The 17308-nt window shown below is 35.5% G+C and overlaps 1 protein-coding gene across 1 annotated transcript in view; it reads right to left on the reverse strand.

Annotated features, from left to right (window-relative positions):
- Window positions 1-17308, reverse strand: part of LOC126298462 (endosome/lysosome-associated apoptosis and autophagy regulator family member 2-like) — a 223396-nt gene that overhangs the window by 87117 nt on the left and 118971 nt on the right. The window contains exons 3-6 of the mRNA XM_049989792.1: window positions 14715-14916; window positions 8184-8331; window positions 5636-5825; window positions 4297-4535 (exon numbers count right to left, since the gene is read on the reverse strand). Coding sequence (XP_049845749.1) covers window positions 4297-4535; window positions 5636-5825; window positions 8184-8331; window positions 14715-14916 — 779 coding nt within the window. The remainder of the gene's footprint in view (window positions 1-4296; window positions 4536-5635; window positions 5826-8183; window positions 8332-14714; window positions 14917-17308) is intronic.

Below are 17308 nucleotides of genomic sequence, written 5' to 3' on the forward strand. Positions count from 1 at the left end.
TTCTGGTGTTGTAAGGGTTGTAGTCGAATCCGTGATGGACCAGGATTAGTCGCTTCATTTATTTCAAAACAGGAAACAACAAGCAACCCCAGTAGGCCTACAAAGCGTTCGCGGACGTCTACCTCGCAATTGCTTGTTGAAGTTAACAGAGTATTGTTAGCGGTGTATTTCAGGCCCGACTTCTAAGGGTATTCGATACAACTACATTCAAAACATCCGCCGCATACTTTGCCTCGTTAAAACTGTCCGCACTATACTATCTTTTGAGCTTTAGCTAACAAACAAACGTACTCGTTTCTTTCCCATAAAAAGCTAGGTCCCATGGCTGAATACTACGTTGCATTACGCTTCATGTGTCTTAGACCATTCAGCCGTCCACAACTGGCTTGGTACATTGATACATGATTACTCTTTTTTGCAAGTAGATTCTTGTGCACATTATCATTCCAAATTGGGCTTCGCCATTTAACTGCTTACATTTTCGATATTGTACGCAGAAAATAAAGATATTTCAAACTATTTATGATAAATAGTCCATCTGGATGCGATTCACTATGAAACAGCGTCTATTAAGAAATTTCGTATTTTGAGGTAGAAATCGCATTTATCGGTCCCTATTTACTAGTAATGTGTTTTGAGCCACTAGTATCTGACATCAAGGCATACAAATAATAATACACAGCTAGTAAAGAAATTAGCAGTCATCCAGTTAACAGTATTTCTAGCAAAAAAAATGTTTAAGTAATCGATGATGAGCAATAGTGGCACAAAATGTGTCATTGATACATTAATGTAATAAGATTAATAATCCTAAACATCGTGTATGGCACATAACTATATCCATTATGCAGCAGGCACAAAAAAAATAGAGAGAGAACATGGACTGGGTGAAAAAAATAGAAGGGTAACTTGCCTGGTCGAATTTTGCATGGAGCACAATTCAGTCGTTGCTAACACCAAGTTTAAGAATCATAAAAGAAATTTTTATAAGGGAAGAGATCTGGAGGCATCAAGTTTAAAATAGGTTATATCATGGTAGCGTAGGGATTTCAAAACCAGATTTTAAACTGCAAAATACATCCAGGGCAAATGTTGACTCTAACTATAATTTATTGTTTAGGTGCCACAAATTAGAACTGAAGAAACTGTAGAAAGTTTCGAAGTTAATGAGATGGAACCTGGGTAAACTGAAAAAAAAAAGCATTGGTTGTTGAGGATTTGAAAGGTTTAGATGACAGTTGACTGGAAGAGAGGAATAGAATTCATTGGAATATGAATGCATAGGTTTGACAGATGAAACGGTGAAGGCAACAGATGATCTAAAAGACAAGATGCAGTAACTATCCTTTGGATATCACATGAAATATTGAATTCGATTGATAAAAGAATAAAATTTAATTAAACATGCAGAATAAATGAGATTGACAGAAAGTGCAAACTGCCTAAAGAAGAACTGCAAAGCTGTTGAAAAATGTATGACTATGGAGAAGTAGATACCACCTACAGGAAAATTAAAGAGAGTTTTGGAGTAAAGAGAAGCAAGTGTATGAATATCAATAGCATTTGTAGATTTAAAGAAAGGGTTTGATAATGTAGACTGAAACACACTCTCTTAAATCATGAAGATGGCAAGGTTAAAATACAAGGAGCAAAAGGCCACCTACAACTTTTACATGTAGCAGACTTCAGTTTTAAGAGACAAAGGACATGTAAGAGAAGCTGTAGTTGAGAAACGAATGAGACAAATTTGTACCCTATCCTTGACATTGTCCAGTCTGCTTATTGATGAAGCTGTAAAGGAAACCAAAGAGAAATTTGGCTAGAGAATTAAAATTCAGAGTTAAGAAAGTTAAATGTTAAAGGTTTGCCAATGACACTGTAATTCTGCCTGAAATGGCAAGATTAGTTGAATAAAATGGATAATGCCTTGAAAATAGGTTACCATATAAGAGGAATATCAACAAAAGTAAAACAAGTGTAATGGAATGTATTCAAATTAAATGAGACAATGTAGTGAGACACTTAAAGTGGGCAGCAAAACATTTGACAATGGTTGAAGTAGAGAGGATGTAAAATACACACTGCCAATAGCAAGAAAAGTATTTCTGAAAAATAAAATTTGTAAATAACAAACTTTAATTTAAGCATTAGAAAGCCTTTTTGAAAGTATTTTCTGGAGTTCATTCTTGTATACAAGAGAAACAAGAATAATAAACCGTGCAGACAAAAAGAGAATAGAAGCTTTTGAAATGTGACGCTACAGAAGAATGCTAAAGATTAATGAAGAGGGACTGAATCAAACTGGGAAAAGAAGAAATTTATGACATTACTTGACTAAAAGAAATGATTGGTTGATAGGCCCTATCTTGAGACACTGCAAAATTATCAATTTGCTTATGCAGGGAAGTGAGGGAAGTAAGTGTCGCACAGGGAGGCCAATGCTTGACTACTGCAAGCTGGATTAAATTGATGAGGATATATTATTTATGCAGAGATGACAGGATACACTTGTGTGGAGAGCTGTATTAAACCAGTCTACAGACTGAAAACTACCACAATAATTTCAACTCCAGAATGAGATTTTCACTCTGTAGTGGAGTGTGCGCTGATATGAAACTTCCTGGAAGATTATAACTCTGTGCCAGACCAAGACTCGAACTCAGGACCTTTGCCTTTCATGGGCATGTGCTCTACCAACTGAGCTACCGAAGCACGACTCACGCCCCGTCCTCACAGCTTTACTTCTGCCAGTACCTCGTCTCCTACCTTCCAAACTTTACAGGAGCTCTCCTGGGAACCATGCAGAACCAGCACTCCTGAAAGAAAGGATATTGCAGAGGCATGGCTTAGCCACAGCCTGGGGGATGTTTTCAGAATGAGATTTTCACTCTGCAGCAGAGTGTGCGTTGATATCAAAATTCCTGGCAGATTAATCTGACAGGAAGTTTCAATAATTTCAACTGCTATTAACATCACAGCTGCTAAATTAATAATACTTTACCATAACTGGTTAATAGACATTTGTGTTAGTTTAACAGCTAACGGATATTAACAAACAGAAAAAGTGTTGATAACAGCATTAATGGGTGAAAGCTTTAATTTTGAGAGTCTTTTTGTGGTGCCTATCAGTGACTCAGCATCTCCACCATATGGCGAGTAGCAACTTTCCTTCTCATAATATTGTTACACTCCATCCTGTATTTTCTGTTGTTCAAACAAAAAAAAAGATTGCTATCCAAAACATCACTCATTCATGAGTCATTTTTGGTCTATATTCACTCATTTCATTGCTGCCTGTCAAAGGATACCTGCAGTAACATTCAGGGATGAAGTGTTGTTTTTACACTCATCAAATCAGTTACACTGCTATGCAATTGTTACATTAAATATTTATATCATTTTAGTAATTTCAGATTGTACAATGCATCTAAAAATCAAATTTACTCTTTCCCTACACAAGCCCTTGAAGTTGGCTCTACTCAGAATGTAATGCATATGTATAAAGAATTCAGTTACAAGAACATGTAAAAAGGATGTGAAACCTGCCACTCTCCTGGATCCTTAAAGATACTCATACTGAAACATAATCCTGCAAATTCAAATATGTGTATGGATCTGATTATAATGATTATCTAAGTAAATAAAGGCCATAAGTGTAGGCATTTGATTAAAATAATCATCTAAGCCTATACAGTTTTCTCAACTGTTGTCTTATACAACAGTGACTCAGACATGAAATGTATCAGAACTATGTGTGCAAGTGAGTGTATGCACGTGTTAATAAACTTCTTTTTCTGAGGAAGAGTATGGGTTGAAAGCTGAATCTGTCATCCTTACTTAAAACAGGCCCATACACCATTCATCACTTCATTAAATGTCAGTACTTGTCCTTCCTCACAACCACCAGAAATATATTTCAGTTGCAGCAAGATATTGCTCTATCAAAAATTTAAATAATCACAACAACCTGGGTCTTGTGTAATTTGTGACCCCACATCTGGTATTACTTACTGTGAGTGGAATGCATCTTGTTGATATAACATGGTCTAAGGAAATGAGAAGTAGTCTCAATTTATAAACACAACATTATAAACAATTATGTCTGAGCATCATGTTTTGTATTGCTTGAAATGAGTGCACAACTTCCACTCATTTCAATAAATATGATTGATTTCTGTGTGCATAACTTTCCTTCATGCCCAGCTTTCATTCTAAAAGTTTTTTTCAATCACTGTATAACATGGATTAGATTTCTCAACTATTTTGATAATTTTTCTAAAGAGACTTTACACATACCTGATTATTTGCGTCACAAGGAGTCCTCGTTTCATAATAATCTTTATGTGTACATGGCTGCCTTCGGAGGCATGAAGAGGACATTCTGGGTGCATATTCAGTTATGTTATTACATGGTGTGCAAGTACTTGCTTCACTTGTAGAGTAGTGGTTTTCAGGACATTCAAGACAGGAACGAGCACCACTTGGGCTGTATGTCCCTGCACGACATGGTGTGCATGATGATGTAAATGCAACTCCTGTAAATCAAAACAGTGTATTTATGAAGGAATTTAAATTATTTTAATTGTTTTCACTCTTTTATTTCTTGCAATGTAATAGATTTAGTTGGTGAAATACCCTTAGGAACATACTAGCTACACCACCAAGTAAGTTTTTCTTTTATCTTGGTTATCCATGTACCTGCTTATCTTTTATCAGTCAGTAACATAAAAACAAAATTAATTACTCTGTTGTTTGAACCTTGTCTGTTACATTCTCATTATTTGCATCTTATTCCTCTACAGGTTTTGTCTTTCCACTTTAATCCTAAGTTTTTTTCCTTGTTCATTCTGTCTGTTTCAGGATCCACAAATACTGTACTAACACCCACCAAAGATTTGACCATAATTTTACTTTAATTCTGTGTCAGACTGTCCTTCTCACTGTCTCCTCATACCCCCAGTGGTTATTTACCCTAATGGAAGAAACACTGCACGCAATCTGTGCGTAGACTGTGAAAACTTTGTCCTGCGTACATTTGTATTTTAGTTGGTGGTGTGTTGAATTCTGGATGTGAAGATGAAGAATCAGCTGCACATTTAGTTATACACAATTGAAAAAACCCTCTAAAACCAAAATTAAGGATGGCAATTTATGAGACAAATGGTTAATAATTCAGGAAACAGATTACATCTGGGTCTGGCACGTCTTTGTGTCTCACAAGTAAGCCTACCACATGTTAATCTATTGTTATGAATGGTACACATTCCCTTTATCACATTTTATTTGTATTCATGTCTTTTTCATATGTTTAATTGTCAAATACTAATACCTTGATTACAAAATATCAAGATCTTATCGTCTTTCTTACATTGCTGCTAATACTAATGTAAAGTCTGTTTGTAGTTATTGTCTTCGGTTATCTGTCATCATTAAGCTGACTGTGCAAATATTAAAGTTGTTGAAATACTAGATATATAGTATTATAATCATATAAAATCAACACGTCAGGTTCTGTGAAAATCAATTCATGATGCACTCACAATAATACTAGAGAAGTCAGAAATTGTGTAAGTTATACTAGTAGAGTATTAATGATATTTCAAGCATTAATAAATCAGTTATGCTTTATACTGACCACTGATTTCAATCGATTTAATCAATACCGGTTTCCCATGATGGATGTCCATTCCAATGGTTTTCCACTGCAGGACATTTTGTCCAGTTTTTAATTGGATAGTTTGCTGTTTCCATTCCCCTTCTCTTGTGGACGATGGCCATCGATACTCTTTGGAGTCACCAACTGATTGGCACTGGTCATTTTGTGCCTACATGGGATGAATTAAAATAGAAATACTGTTTATTTGTACTGCTAGTCTTTATTTTAGTTACTATTAAGTTTTATGAATAAGTAAAAAGTTAACTGACATGCCACGTTACACATTTAATAAATTACTTAAGTCTCAGAATCATAACCACACTTCTACTGATTTTCAACTTTTGCACACACAACAGTGCAAAGATACTTAGTTAAAGAATCATTCCTTTTACACTGAATAACTGTTACTTGAAATGAACTACTGTTCTAAATAGAATACATTTCAATAATATGCTGAACAGTTTTGTGTGATTTCAAACAATAGAATGAGTAACAACATATTCTGCAAAATTGCCATGAGGTGTACGGCATAGGGTACATCCCATTGTACCAGTTATTAGGGTTCCTCCCCATTCCATTTGCATATGAATCATGGGAAGAATGATTGTGTGGATGCTTCTGTGGATGCAATAATTATTCTAATTTTAGCCTCATGATCCCTAAGTGAGTGATACATAGGGAATTCTAGTATATTCTAGAGTCACAATTTAAACCTGGTTCTTAAAACATTGTTAATAAACTTTCTTGGGATAGCTTATGTCTGTCTTCAAGAGCTTTTCATTTCAGGTCCTTTAGTATTTCTGTGACACTCCTCCATGGATCAAACAATCCTGTGACCAATCATGCAGCTCTTCTCAGTATATGTTCAATATCTCCTGTTAGACCTATTTGGTAGGGGTTCCACACACTTGCCAGTATTCTAGAACTGGTAGTATGAGTGATTTGCAAGCAATCTCCTTTGTAGACTGACTGCACTTCTCCAGTGTTCTACCAATAAAGCAAACTCTACCATCTGCTGTACCCACAATGGAGCTCATGTGATCACTCCATTTCACATCAATACAATGTGTCACACCTAAGTATTTGTATGAGTTAGCCAATTCCAGAAGTGACTCATTGATATAATAGTCATAGGATACTACATTTTTTCATTTTGTGAAATGCACAGTTTTACATTTCTGAACATTTAAAGCAAGTTATCAATCTTTGTACCACTTTGAAATCTTATCATCTGACTGAATATTTATGCAGCTTCTTTCAGATAGTAATTCATTTGCTTCATTATACACAACTTCATTATCTGCAAAAAGTCTGAGGTTACTACAGGGTCATTTAATAATTAAAGAGACAAATTGGTCTGGGAAAAAACCATTAGTAGAGCAAGTTTGGTACTTTTATGGCTTTAAATTGGCATCACTGGCATGAGCTCTGATCAGCTGATGTATCAAGATTGTTTTGTTTATAACTTCAAAAATACATTCCCGCTTGAAATGTTAACATTAGGTGAACAACGTTCTATTATTCGTTTTTTACTTGCTGAAGCTGCAAAACCAGTGAATATATACTGTAGAATAGATATATATTCACTTCTAAAATATTTTCCAGTTCCAGTTCTTCAAATCCTTCCACACCTTTCATTATATCAAACATAACTTTTTCTATGAAGCATTAAAGATGGAATGCTGGCGGAAAATCATTGTTTACTGGGTAGTCAACACCAGAATTGTAATCTAATAAGATTTACTTCCCTTTCATGGGGTATGAAGTTAGACCGAAGAGAATTTGCTTAGTGTAGGTTTTTTGTGATTTAGTGAGTTCTGCAAAAACGTGATTTTGTGCTTTCTTAAGGGCAGCAAAGCGATCAAAGTTAAGAAAACATTCATAACTTACTTAAAATCATTCAAACAAATTGTTAATTTTTTTCCCTAAATCATTTAGCTTCTGGATAAACATCAGAAATTCTGATTTTACCTCTCATTTAAACTTTCTGAGTTTTTAAAATTCAGATGTGATCTCTTGCATTTCCACCAAAATGTAATGGAAAGAGAGAATTTTTGTAGGTAGATTTGCTGAAATATTGCTGCTGTAGAGAGACAGAACCATAGTTGTGGCTAATTTGTCACATAGGTTCTTAATAGCTTATGGATGAAATAACTGATTATATGAAACTGCACAGTTGTGAACTTTATTATGATCAGTTTCTGTTTTAGACTGTCATTACAGTGAATAATTATCATATATCAATGAACGTAAAACTTGTATAAGTAAATACTTATTTCAATCATAACTCTTCTGTGGAGCCATTTGACTGTATATTCTATGTATTATATGTGGATTTTCAACCATTTGATTCATCTACCAGAGGGACAATGCTAGATGGTTGTGGTTTCCTAGCTTCGAAACTGTTCTGATGAATATTTTTTTTAACTTTTTTAAGCTCGACTTCTACAGTTGTCTTCATCTGTGGATAATTTTTTAATGCAAATATTGTGGTTCATGATACAGTTTTAAGTTGAAAGTTATTTACCTCAAAATCAAATATCACATCTTTATCAGAGTATTGGTAGATATATGTCATGTTTCCTGGTTTCACAAGGTGAACTGTGTAGGTGAGAGTAGCTGCACATGGCCCTCCAAGTGAAGCAATAAATTCACCTTTTGGTTGCCATCCAAACCTGTAAAAAAAGTCATTCTCAACTACTTCTCATGATCATATAATAAACATACAATTAGCAACAATTAAACAATTAAACAATATGAAGAAATACATTACTTGCCCTTTAGTTTTATTTTCTGTATCTTGTCACAGAGAGTCATGGTCTTAGTGTGTGGATTTCTCAGACCAAAGTATACCTACATTTTAGCCCTGTACCCAAAAACAGAAAATTTGTTACAACAAAAATAACCACCAATTCCTCTGCTGTACAACACGCATTTAATTCAGCAAAAATATGTTTTGATTCTTTGTAAGGAGGTGTATGGAGACTATATATGATGATATTGTTAATATTTGCAGCCACTCTCCCTCAGCTGCTACTTCAATTATGTTCACCATGTTGTAAGAACAAATCCAGCTTTTGCAACTATATATTTATTTTATTTTTATTCATCAGGATAAAATAATCATTCAGTTTCAAAAGACAGATTTGTTCTTATCTACATGACAGACATAATTTATGACAATGTTAAGAAGATGAATGTAAATGTTTGTAAAGAATTCCATAAGAAAGTTGTATGAAGTTTCAAACTTTTGTGTGTTATTTGTGAAAGGATTGCGAGTTTTCTGTGATAAAAAACAAAGCTTTTGATGCCAAATCCTTCTCCTGTTACCTCTCTCTACAACCACATGCTGCAACATAACATAGAAACTATCTTACCTAGACAGTCTACATTCAAGGGGCAATCAAACAGTTTCCATTTGAAGGCCATACAGTCCAGAATCAGTATGCCAATCAGGCAAAGTCAACATGAGCAGTGATGCAACTATCCAACTGATGCACCAGGTTGAAGATACCCATTTGGCAAAACACCATGTCCTTCTGCATGGAGAAGTCAGTAACTGCCAGATGCGCATCCTCATCTGACAGGAATTGTCAACACTTCAAGACCTTTTTTAAGGAACTGAAGGCGTGATAATTGCCTGGGGAGGGATCAGGACTTTAGGGTTGGTGCTTGAGTGTCTTCCACTTGAGTTGGTGTAACTTCTACATTACGACATTTGCAATATGGGGACGTACATTACATTGGTTATTTCCAAGATGGCGGCGCATTTGGAGTACTGGTAAATCACTCAGTAAATAACAGTAATCAAAAATAGTCTACCATGTGAAAAAATGATAAAATGTATCATTCATGTTGCTCCATGGGCGCAAATCTTAGTAAAAATTCGAGTGATAGCGGAACTGAGTGTAACGGCCCTGAAGCTGCCTCAGAAGTGTGTAATGCAAGACACGAAGTAGTGTGAGGGAAGAACTCCGAAACGACTTTACTAAAGCCAGACAATATGCTGAAATGCTCAAAAGTTTGATTCAGTATGTTGACATACAACACACAGGAGTGTGTGTTTATTGAAATGCTCCCTCCCTGTGTTAAATACGAACGTTTATCGTGTTACTCTAATGAGCAGATAAGAGACGTTAATTTCAGACAGTCAAAAGCTACGAAAAAAATGTCAGTGCTGCAGGAAACTGCTCATACACGTCTATCGACCAACAAAGTGCTTGTGGCAACTCGCTACCGCTATGTTCTCTTAAACAAAAACATGGTGTTAACACAATACGTGACAACAAGGAATGGAAGACAGAAAAACAAACAGTGAAGGAAAAAGAAGAAATTGACGTTCTGTCAACGAGTCATGGTAAGGGACTAGATACAATCATGTCCGATTTCCAGTCAGTTATAATGCCACTGGAATTATAAAACCTGGAGCTCCTTTACGAGAAGTTCAGAAAAACTGTGAAACTGCAGTAAAAGGTGGTATGAACTTTGTCGTAATCCGTGGAGACAACGGTAGGTATAAAAACTAGAGTAGCCTTGCTCTAAAAGCACTGAAAGAATCACTAGAAAAAATGTCATAAACGAATGTATTTGTTGTAAGCATTCCTCACCGACATGACTTAATTGAAAACTCATGTGTAAACAGTGAAATCATTACAACAAACCGAAAACTCAGAAAGATCTGCAGCAGTTTTGTGCACACAATCTTCACTGAAGCAACCAGCTCTGTCAGAGGGCATTTTACAAGGCATGGACTGTATAGAAATCAGCTACCGGTAAACAAGAAATTTCTGGCCAAAGAAATTCCCCAAGCAATAAAAGTGGCAGGGGTAGACATGTACAAAAAACCTGCACTACCGGCAATAGGTTCATTGCCAATGACAAAACGGATGGAGAATGAACCACAGCACATGAGGAAGAAACAACTCTGGCTACATCTCTACAAGAAATTATGCCTACATCAGCATCAGAATGGGAACCACCGTTGTTGCCATTGGCATCATCAGATTAGAAGCATTAGTAGAATCAGCTCTAGAAGCACCGCCACAAACCGCAGCAGAAGTTACACCAGCAGCAACAGCTACATCCCCACCAACAGAAGGGAAGAGAACTACAGCTGAAGAAGCAATATCAAGTGTTGTGGGTAAGTGGAAAACATTGCCTCCTCTCTGTATATATGATTTTTAGTGGAACACAGATGAAGAAGCCCATATAATAGGTAGTGTCAAAGATATTATATCTCCTAACCAAATTGTTCGTTTTAAAGACAATAACAATTCTGAACTTAAAATTTGCTACTTGAACATTCAAGGAGTAAAAGACAATGAATTTGTTGTAAATAATTTTGGACTAGAGAACAAATTTGATATCTTTTGTCTATGTGAATACTGGGCAACAGAGAGTGAATCAAATTTGATAACTAGAAAATAGTAAATGGTTACTGCAGAAAAATGCATAAAAGAGGTGGTGTGGCATTGCATACTAACCAGTCACTCAGCCACTCCATAAACATGTTGAATGTAGAGTATTTGTGTGATGAACAGAATTTTGAAGCCACTTGTGTAGTTAGTTACAATTTTAAGTTAGTGATAATAGCCTTATACAGATCACCTAAGGGGAACCTTAGAAAAACTGGACATGCTGTTAGATGTATTTAGAAAGAGAAAATGGATACGTTATGACATTGTAATAGGTGGAGATTTGAATGCAGATTTTGATGTAACAACAGCCAAACATAGTATGACTGAGCTCAGAAATATTCTAAGACAGTACAATCTGCACTTTATCAATAATAGACCCACAATAGATGAAGTATGACTTGACAATATCTTTGTCAGTTTCAATACTCCAGAAGAATCATGTGACGTGACAGTGTTCCCATTCTCAGATCATGATTCTGTATCATTAAATTACATAAGTAGGTTCTGTGCTGATAAGAGTAACATTGATAAGCCAATCCAAAAAATGGTAATCGCTAGATCGGTCACATATGATGAAATTGAGAGGTTTTCTAAGACTGGTTTGGCCAATGGTCTGGTGACACAAATTATAGTCTATGTAAAGATATGTCATCAAAACTAATATTTGAAAGGTTTTTCAAAGTATTTTTGGCACAATTTAATGACAGCATTCCGATAAAGAAATGCAAAATAATTGACAAAAGCTCCAATGCGAAGGGCATAAATAAACAAAACCCATGGTATACTGTACAACTAAAACATCTGAAAAACCACATTATGTTGTTGTACAGTATACATAAAAATCTGAAGACTGAGCATGCCAGATCAGCTTATGTTCAATGTAGGAATAAAGTACCAAAAAAAGCAATTGTGGAAGTCAAAAAAGTACACAACTTCAACAGTATTGAGAATTCCACTAATAAATACAAAGCTGCATGGAAACTAATAAATGGTGTTACTAAAGATGAACGAAATAAAAAAAAATCAGTATATACCCTCAAAAATTCAAAGATTTCTTTATTAAATAAGTATAAGAAGAAGGAAATGCTTTCACCAAACCTGTCATTAGCTCATCTGAGATTCTTTAAAAAAAAGTCTTTAAACCAATAGTACATACAAGTATGTCTACCTCCTCTGAGTTCCCACCTAGTCTTGCCCTAAATATAGATAAAAATACTGAAATCATCTGAGACTGTAGACATATATGACATTTCTTGTAACATTCTAGAAAAAGTAATAGATTGTATTGTGTATCCTTTAACATCCTGCATAAATAAGTGTATGTATAGGGATATTTTCCTGGTGAGCTAGAAGTGTGTGGGATAGTCCCAATATATAAAAAAGGAGATATTGTTACAGACCAATTTCCATAGTCCCAGCTCTCTCTAAAGTGTTTGAATGTGTAATATACCAACAGTTATCCATGTTCTTTGAAAATGCAGGAATAATTAGCGAATCATACTATGGTTTTAGGAAAAACTTGTCAACAGTTAATGCTATACACTAAGTAGTCAAACACATACATCAAGCATTTGAGGAGAAAGGATTTGCTCAAGTCACCTTTTGTTATCTAAGTAAGGTTTCTGACTGTGTAGAGCATAAAATACTCCAAAAAATGGAGTAGTATGGGATTTGAGGTAATGGCCTTAAACTATTAAAATCATACCTACAGGATGGCAAGCAAGCTGTTTGTGCAGGTAAAGAAAAGTCCAGTATTGAATTAGTTAAAATAGGGGCACCACAGGGACCTGTACTATGGCCTTTTATGTTCCTAATAATGATTAATGACCCGCCATTATTCATTGAGTCCATGACAGTACTATATGCAGATGATACAACTTTCCTTCATTGCAGTAATGATTTCAGTAGCCTTAAAGCTTGTGTTGCAGAGACAATGGGTCAAGCATCCTACTGGTTTAAAGCAAACGGCTTCCTAATGAATGATAAAAAAACGCAGCAGATGGTTTTTAGTCTAAAAGACAAGCCTCCATCAGATGATCCTAGTTGTGGTACGTTTTTAGGGGTATATATGGATGAAAAATTATCCTGGGTTCAACTTGAACAATATATTACTGGTAAATTGTCTAGAGTGGTGTATTTGCTATGGCGATGTATGGACTGTGTACCTCAAAACTATGTTAGAACATCATATTTTGCATTTTTCCACAGTATCCTAACATATGGTATTATTGTATTGGGGGAACTTGAATTAAGTGCATGACATCCTAATACTACAAAAGACAACCATTAGGATAATTACTGGTTCTCCATATTAAGCACACTGCAAACCATTGGTCTGTGAACAAAAATTCATGACTGTAATAAACCTATATATTTACTATGTTTTACATCTCAGAAAAAGAAGTTACCAGAAGCAAAACATAGAGAAAATATACATTTCTACAACACAAGAAGAAGCAGATGCATTTATACTCCTTACCACAGACTGTCAAAGTCACTTAACAGCTATGAACTGATGGGGCACAAATTATTTAATAAGCTTCCACAATATGTACAGGAACTACCTGAACAAGCATTCAAACAAAAACTATATGTATGGCTAGTTGCTCAACCAATCCAAGATAGACATTATTATTCCAAATGTAATATAATTTTGTTGTATTAATAACATGCCTCTTATTTTCTTTGAATTAACAGTTATATTGTATGATATTCCTGGCATTGTCTATTGCTGTAATGGCCAAATGACAATAAAATTACTATTATTATTATTATTATTATTATTATTATTATTATTATTATTATTATTATTATTCTGAAGCAAGAGCATTCTTTGCTGCAGAACTTGGCACATAATTCCACAATGGTGGTTATTGACATATGTGCTGCCCCATACACATTCTTCATTCTCTAATAGGTGTCTAGCAGTGTTTGTCCTTCAGCAAACAAGAAAAAATGACAGCACGTGCGTCCTGTTTGGACGTAATACGCAATAATGTCACCATAATCCACATTTCAGCATTTACTGCAAGCACGTTTGAAAACACAAATGTCACACTAATCCCTTGCATGCACTGCATCTGAATGAAAGAGCTGTTATACGCTGTAGCAATGCCCCCAAACGGAAACTTTTTTATAAGAAAAAACTTCCTAATATTCAAATTTATATTTGATTTAAAAATATTTCTCTTCTTCACAAAACATTGTCATTCTGCATCTTATATCTCATTTATGTCTGTTATTTTGTTGGTCAAATATCAAAACTTGTCTATTATTTTCACTGTTTAATTTACCAATCTAACTTCCTAAAGTTCACCTGACTTCATTACCCTTGTTTTACTTTTGCTGATGTACATTGTATTACCTCTTCTCAAGACACTATCCATTTCATTCAACGGATTTTCCAAGTACTTTGCCATCTCTGACAGAATTACACTTTACATTCTGCTCAATATACAGACTAAATAACATTAGGGATGTGAGAACACCTTGTACTTGATAGATGGAATGTCACTGCAAGAAAGCACTTCAGAGTTGGGGCTGTGACACGTGGATGAATGACAAATTACTGTTAGAATAATGAGTCTGTAATAAACAAAAGTTAAAACTTAAATGTAACGTAAGATTCAATTATAACTTACCTGCTGCAGTTAACTTCAACATTATATCTCCCATTTGAAGTGAATGAAGATCTAAATGACTCAACTTGTGTAAAGAAACCCACAGGAAGTTCATTCCATTGGTCAAAGAGGACACCACCACCAAGGGAAAAGGTACCAGGTCTACACATACGGCATTTTAAATCCCCCAAGTCAAAATAGTAACCAGCATCACAGGAGATACCTAGAAGGAAATGCATTTAATGTAATACAGCTTTTCCACATCGTCAGTATTTACATTTTTAGGAAGTTCCTTCATAATTAATTGCCAGATTATATGTTACAGTGCACAAATCAATTGTCTGTTCCAAAAGAATCACATAAATTATTAACTGCAGTTTTGGTCTAAGAGAAAGGCAATTTAAAATATCCACTACCATAGGTAGTGTTAGTAACTTTCAACAGTTCTATGTGAAAGACATATTCATGCATATATATATATATATATATATATATATATATATATATATATATATATATATATATATATATGTGTGTGTGTGTGTGTGTGTGTGTGTGTGTGAATCTCTGCACTATTTTATTATATTTGCTTTCAGCAGTATAACACGCCTTAGCCACGCACAGGTTCAATAACTATGATACAAGCCTATCTTCTATACCGTATTTTAGTAAACACAGACACTTAAAAAAATACACTTCACTTATTATCGATTCTACACGAAAAGTGGTCATTACACTGTATGTATATACTGTTGATCAACTTTTCATACTACTCCTTAAAATGAACTTTGCGAAAGCACCTTTGATTTTTGCTTATTGGTAGGGTATCAATAATTGAAAGGAATGGAATCTGAAGTTGTCCCAGCTCAGAGGAATTTTTCTCCATGTCGACCACACTTTGGCAAGCAAAAATCAGATGATTAACGTCCCCCATATTTGAGACGTTGCAGTCACAGGTGTCCAAAGTTCTAAAATGAAGGCAGAATAGTCGGCCGCTGTGGCCGAGCAGTCTTAGGCGCTACAGTCTCGAACCGCGCTGCCGCTACAGTCGCAGGTTCGAATCCTGCCATGGGCATGGGTGTGTGTGATGTCCTTAGGTTAGTTAGGTTTAAATAGATCTAAGTTCTAGGGGACTGATGACCTCAGCAGTTAAGTCCCATAGTGCTCAGAGCCATTTGAACCATTTTGAAGGCAGAATAAATGAGCAGGTAAGGTTCCATGACTGAATCTCATTCTTGTAATTACAGGGATCGCTCTTTTGTGTACAGACGTATTGGCAAATCAAGATAATCTTGGTAAGTGGGATTGTATCCATTTTAATATTTGAATTTTGGAGCATTTTCATTTTTATGTGATACAAAAGGTGCGAATAAGGTAACTGAATATTTAAGAAGGTTCCAGAGATTGCAGTGTCCTTGGCCACCTGGTCCATAGATTCATTGCATAAAATACACATATGAGCTGTAATCAACAGGAGAAAAATAAACTTGTTACATCTTGGGCTACGTCTATTACAAGCTTACTACTATGCTTATCCCTGTTTCCAATTCTCTGTTGCAGTAAGAATGCTTTTTGGGTCAGAGATAATTTGGATCCTTTTGCAATTCTGAGTTATCGAGAACTTGATGGTCTTCACGACTGCTGAGAGACATCTCTTCTTCAAATGTATGTCGAAGATCAGTACTACGTTAATGGGGTAATGGTCTGATCCCATTGAATACCTCAAGGTCTCTCACTTAGAAATTTTGTGGAAGTCTGGCGACATAAGACTCATGTCCACTGCAGATGGTCGTCTACAAGGGGAAGGTAACATTCTTGGGGAGCCATCATTCAAAATGACCGACTCTAGTTCCTCAGTTGAAGAGGCGACAACCTTCTGGATCATTGACAGCATTGCCCCAAGCACTGTGATGAGAGTTAAAATTCCCACAGATAAGGAAGGATGGATGAAGCTGAGTAAACAGAAGAACCACCACATGTTTGTATTTCTGTACCTTCTACTTGAATGTTTAAATGTATCACGTTGTAACTAATGATGTTCTTAATTAATAAAATCGGTCCTAATTTACCGTCTGGTCTGTCTGACCTTACTAAACTATATCTTTTGAAATGAACTGGCGTTTGTGGTTTGAACCACGTTTCAGATAGAGCCACTATGGGGATATTTTGTTTATCTACTTCTTTTTCCAGTACTTCCCTGTTCGAAATTGCTAACCTAGAATTCCATTGTGATATATTAAGGGCCACCATGAATTGAGAAGATGCTAGTTTTTGGTTCTTAACTACATTTTATTTCTTGGATAAAATTGAGGAAAGCATAATGTAAATGTCTGCTTGCTCTACATTGTCTGTATTGGAAGATGTTAACTCAGTTATTAAATACATTCCGGAAATTGAAATAAGAACACCGTGAATTCATTGTCCCAGGAAGGGGAAACTTTATTGACACATTCCTGGGGTCAGATACATCACATGATCACACTGACAGAACCACAGGCACATAGACACAGGCAACAGCTAGTACAATGTATATCCACCTTTCGCAGCAATACAGACTGCTATTCTCCCATGGAGACGATCGTAGAGACGCTGGATGCAGTCCTTTGGAATGGCTT

The sequence above is a fragment of the Schistocerca gregaria genome, chromosome X, assembly GCF_023897955.1.
Source record: "Schistocerca gregaria isolate iqSchGreg1 chromosome X, iqSchGreg1.2, whole genome shotgun sequence".
Lineage (NCBI taxonomy): Eukaryota > Metazoa > Arthropoda > Insecta > Orthoptera > Acrididae > Schistocerca > Schistocerca gregaria.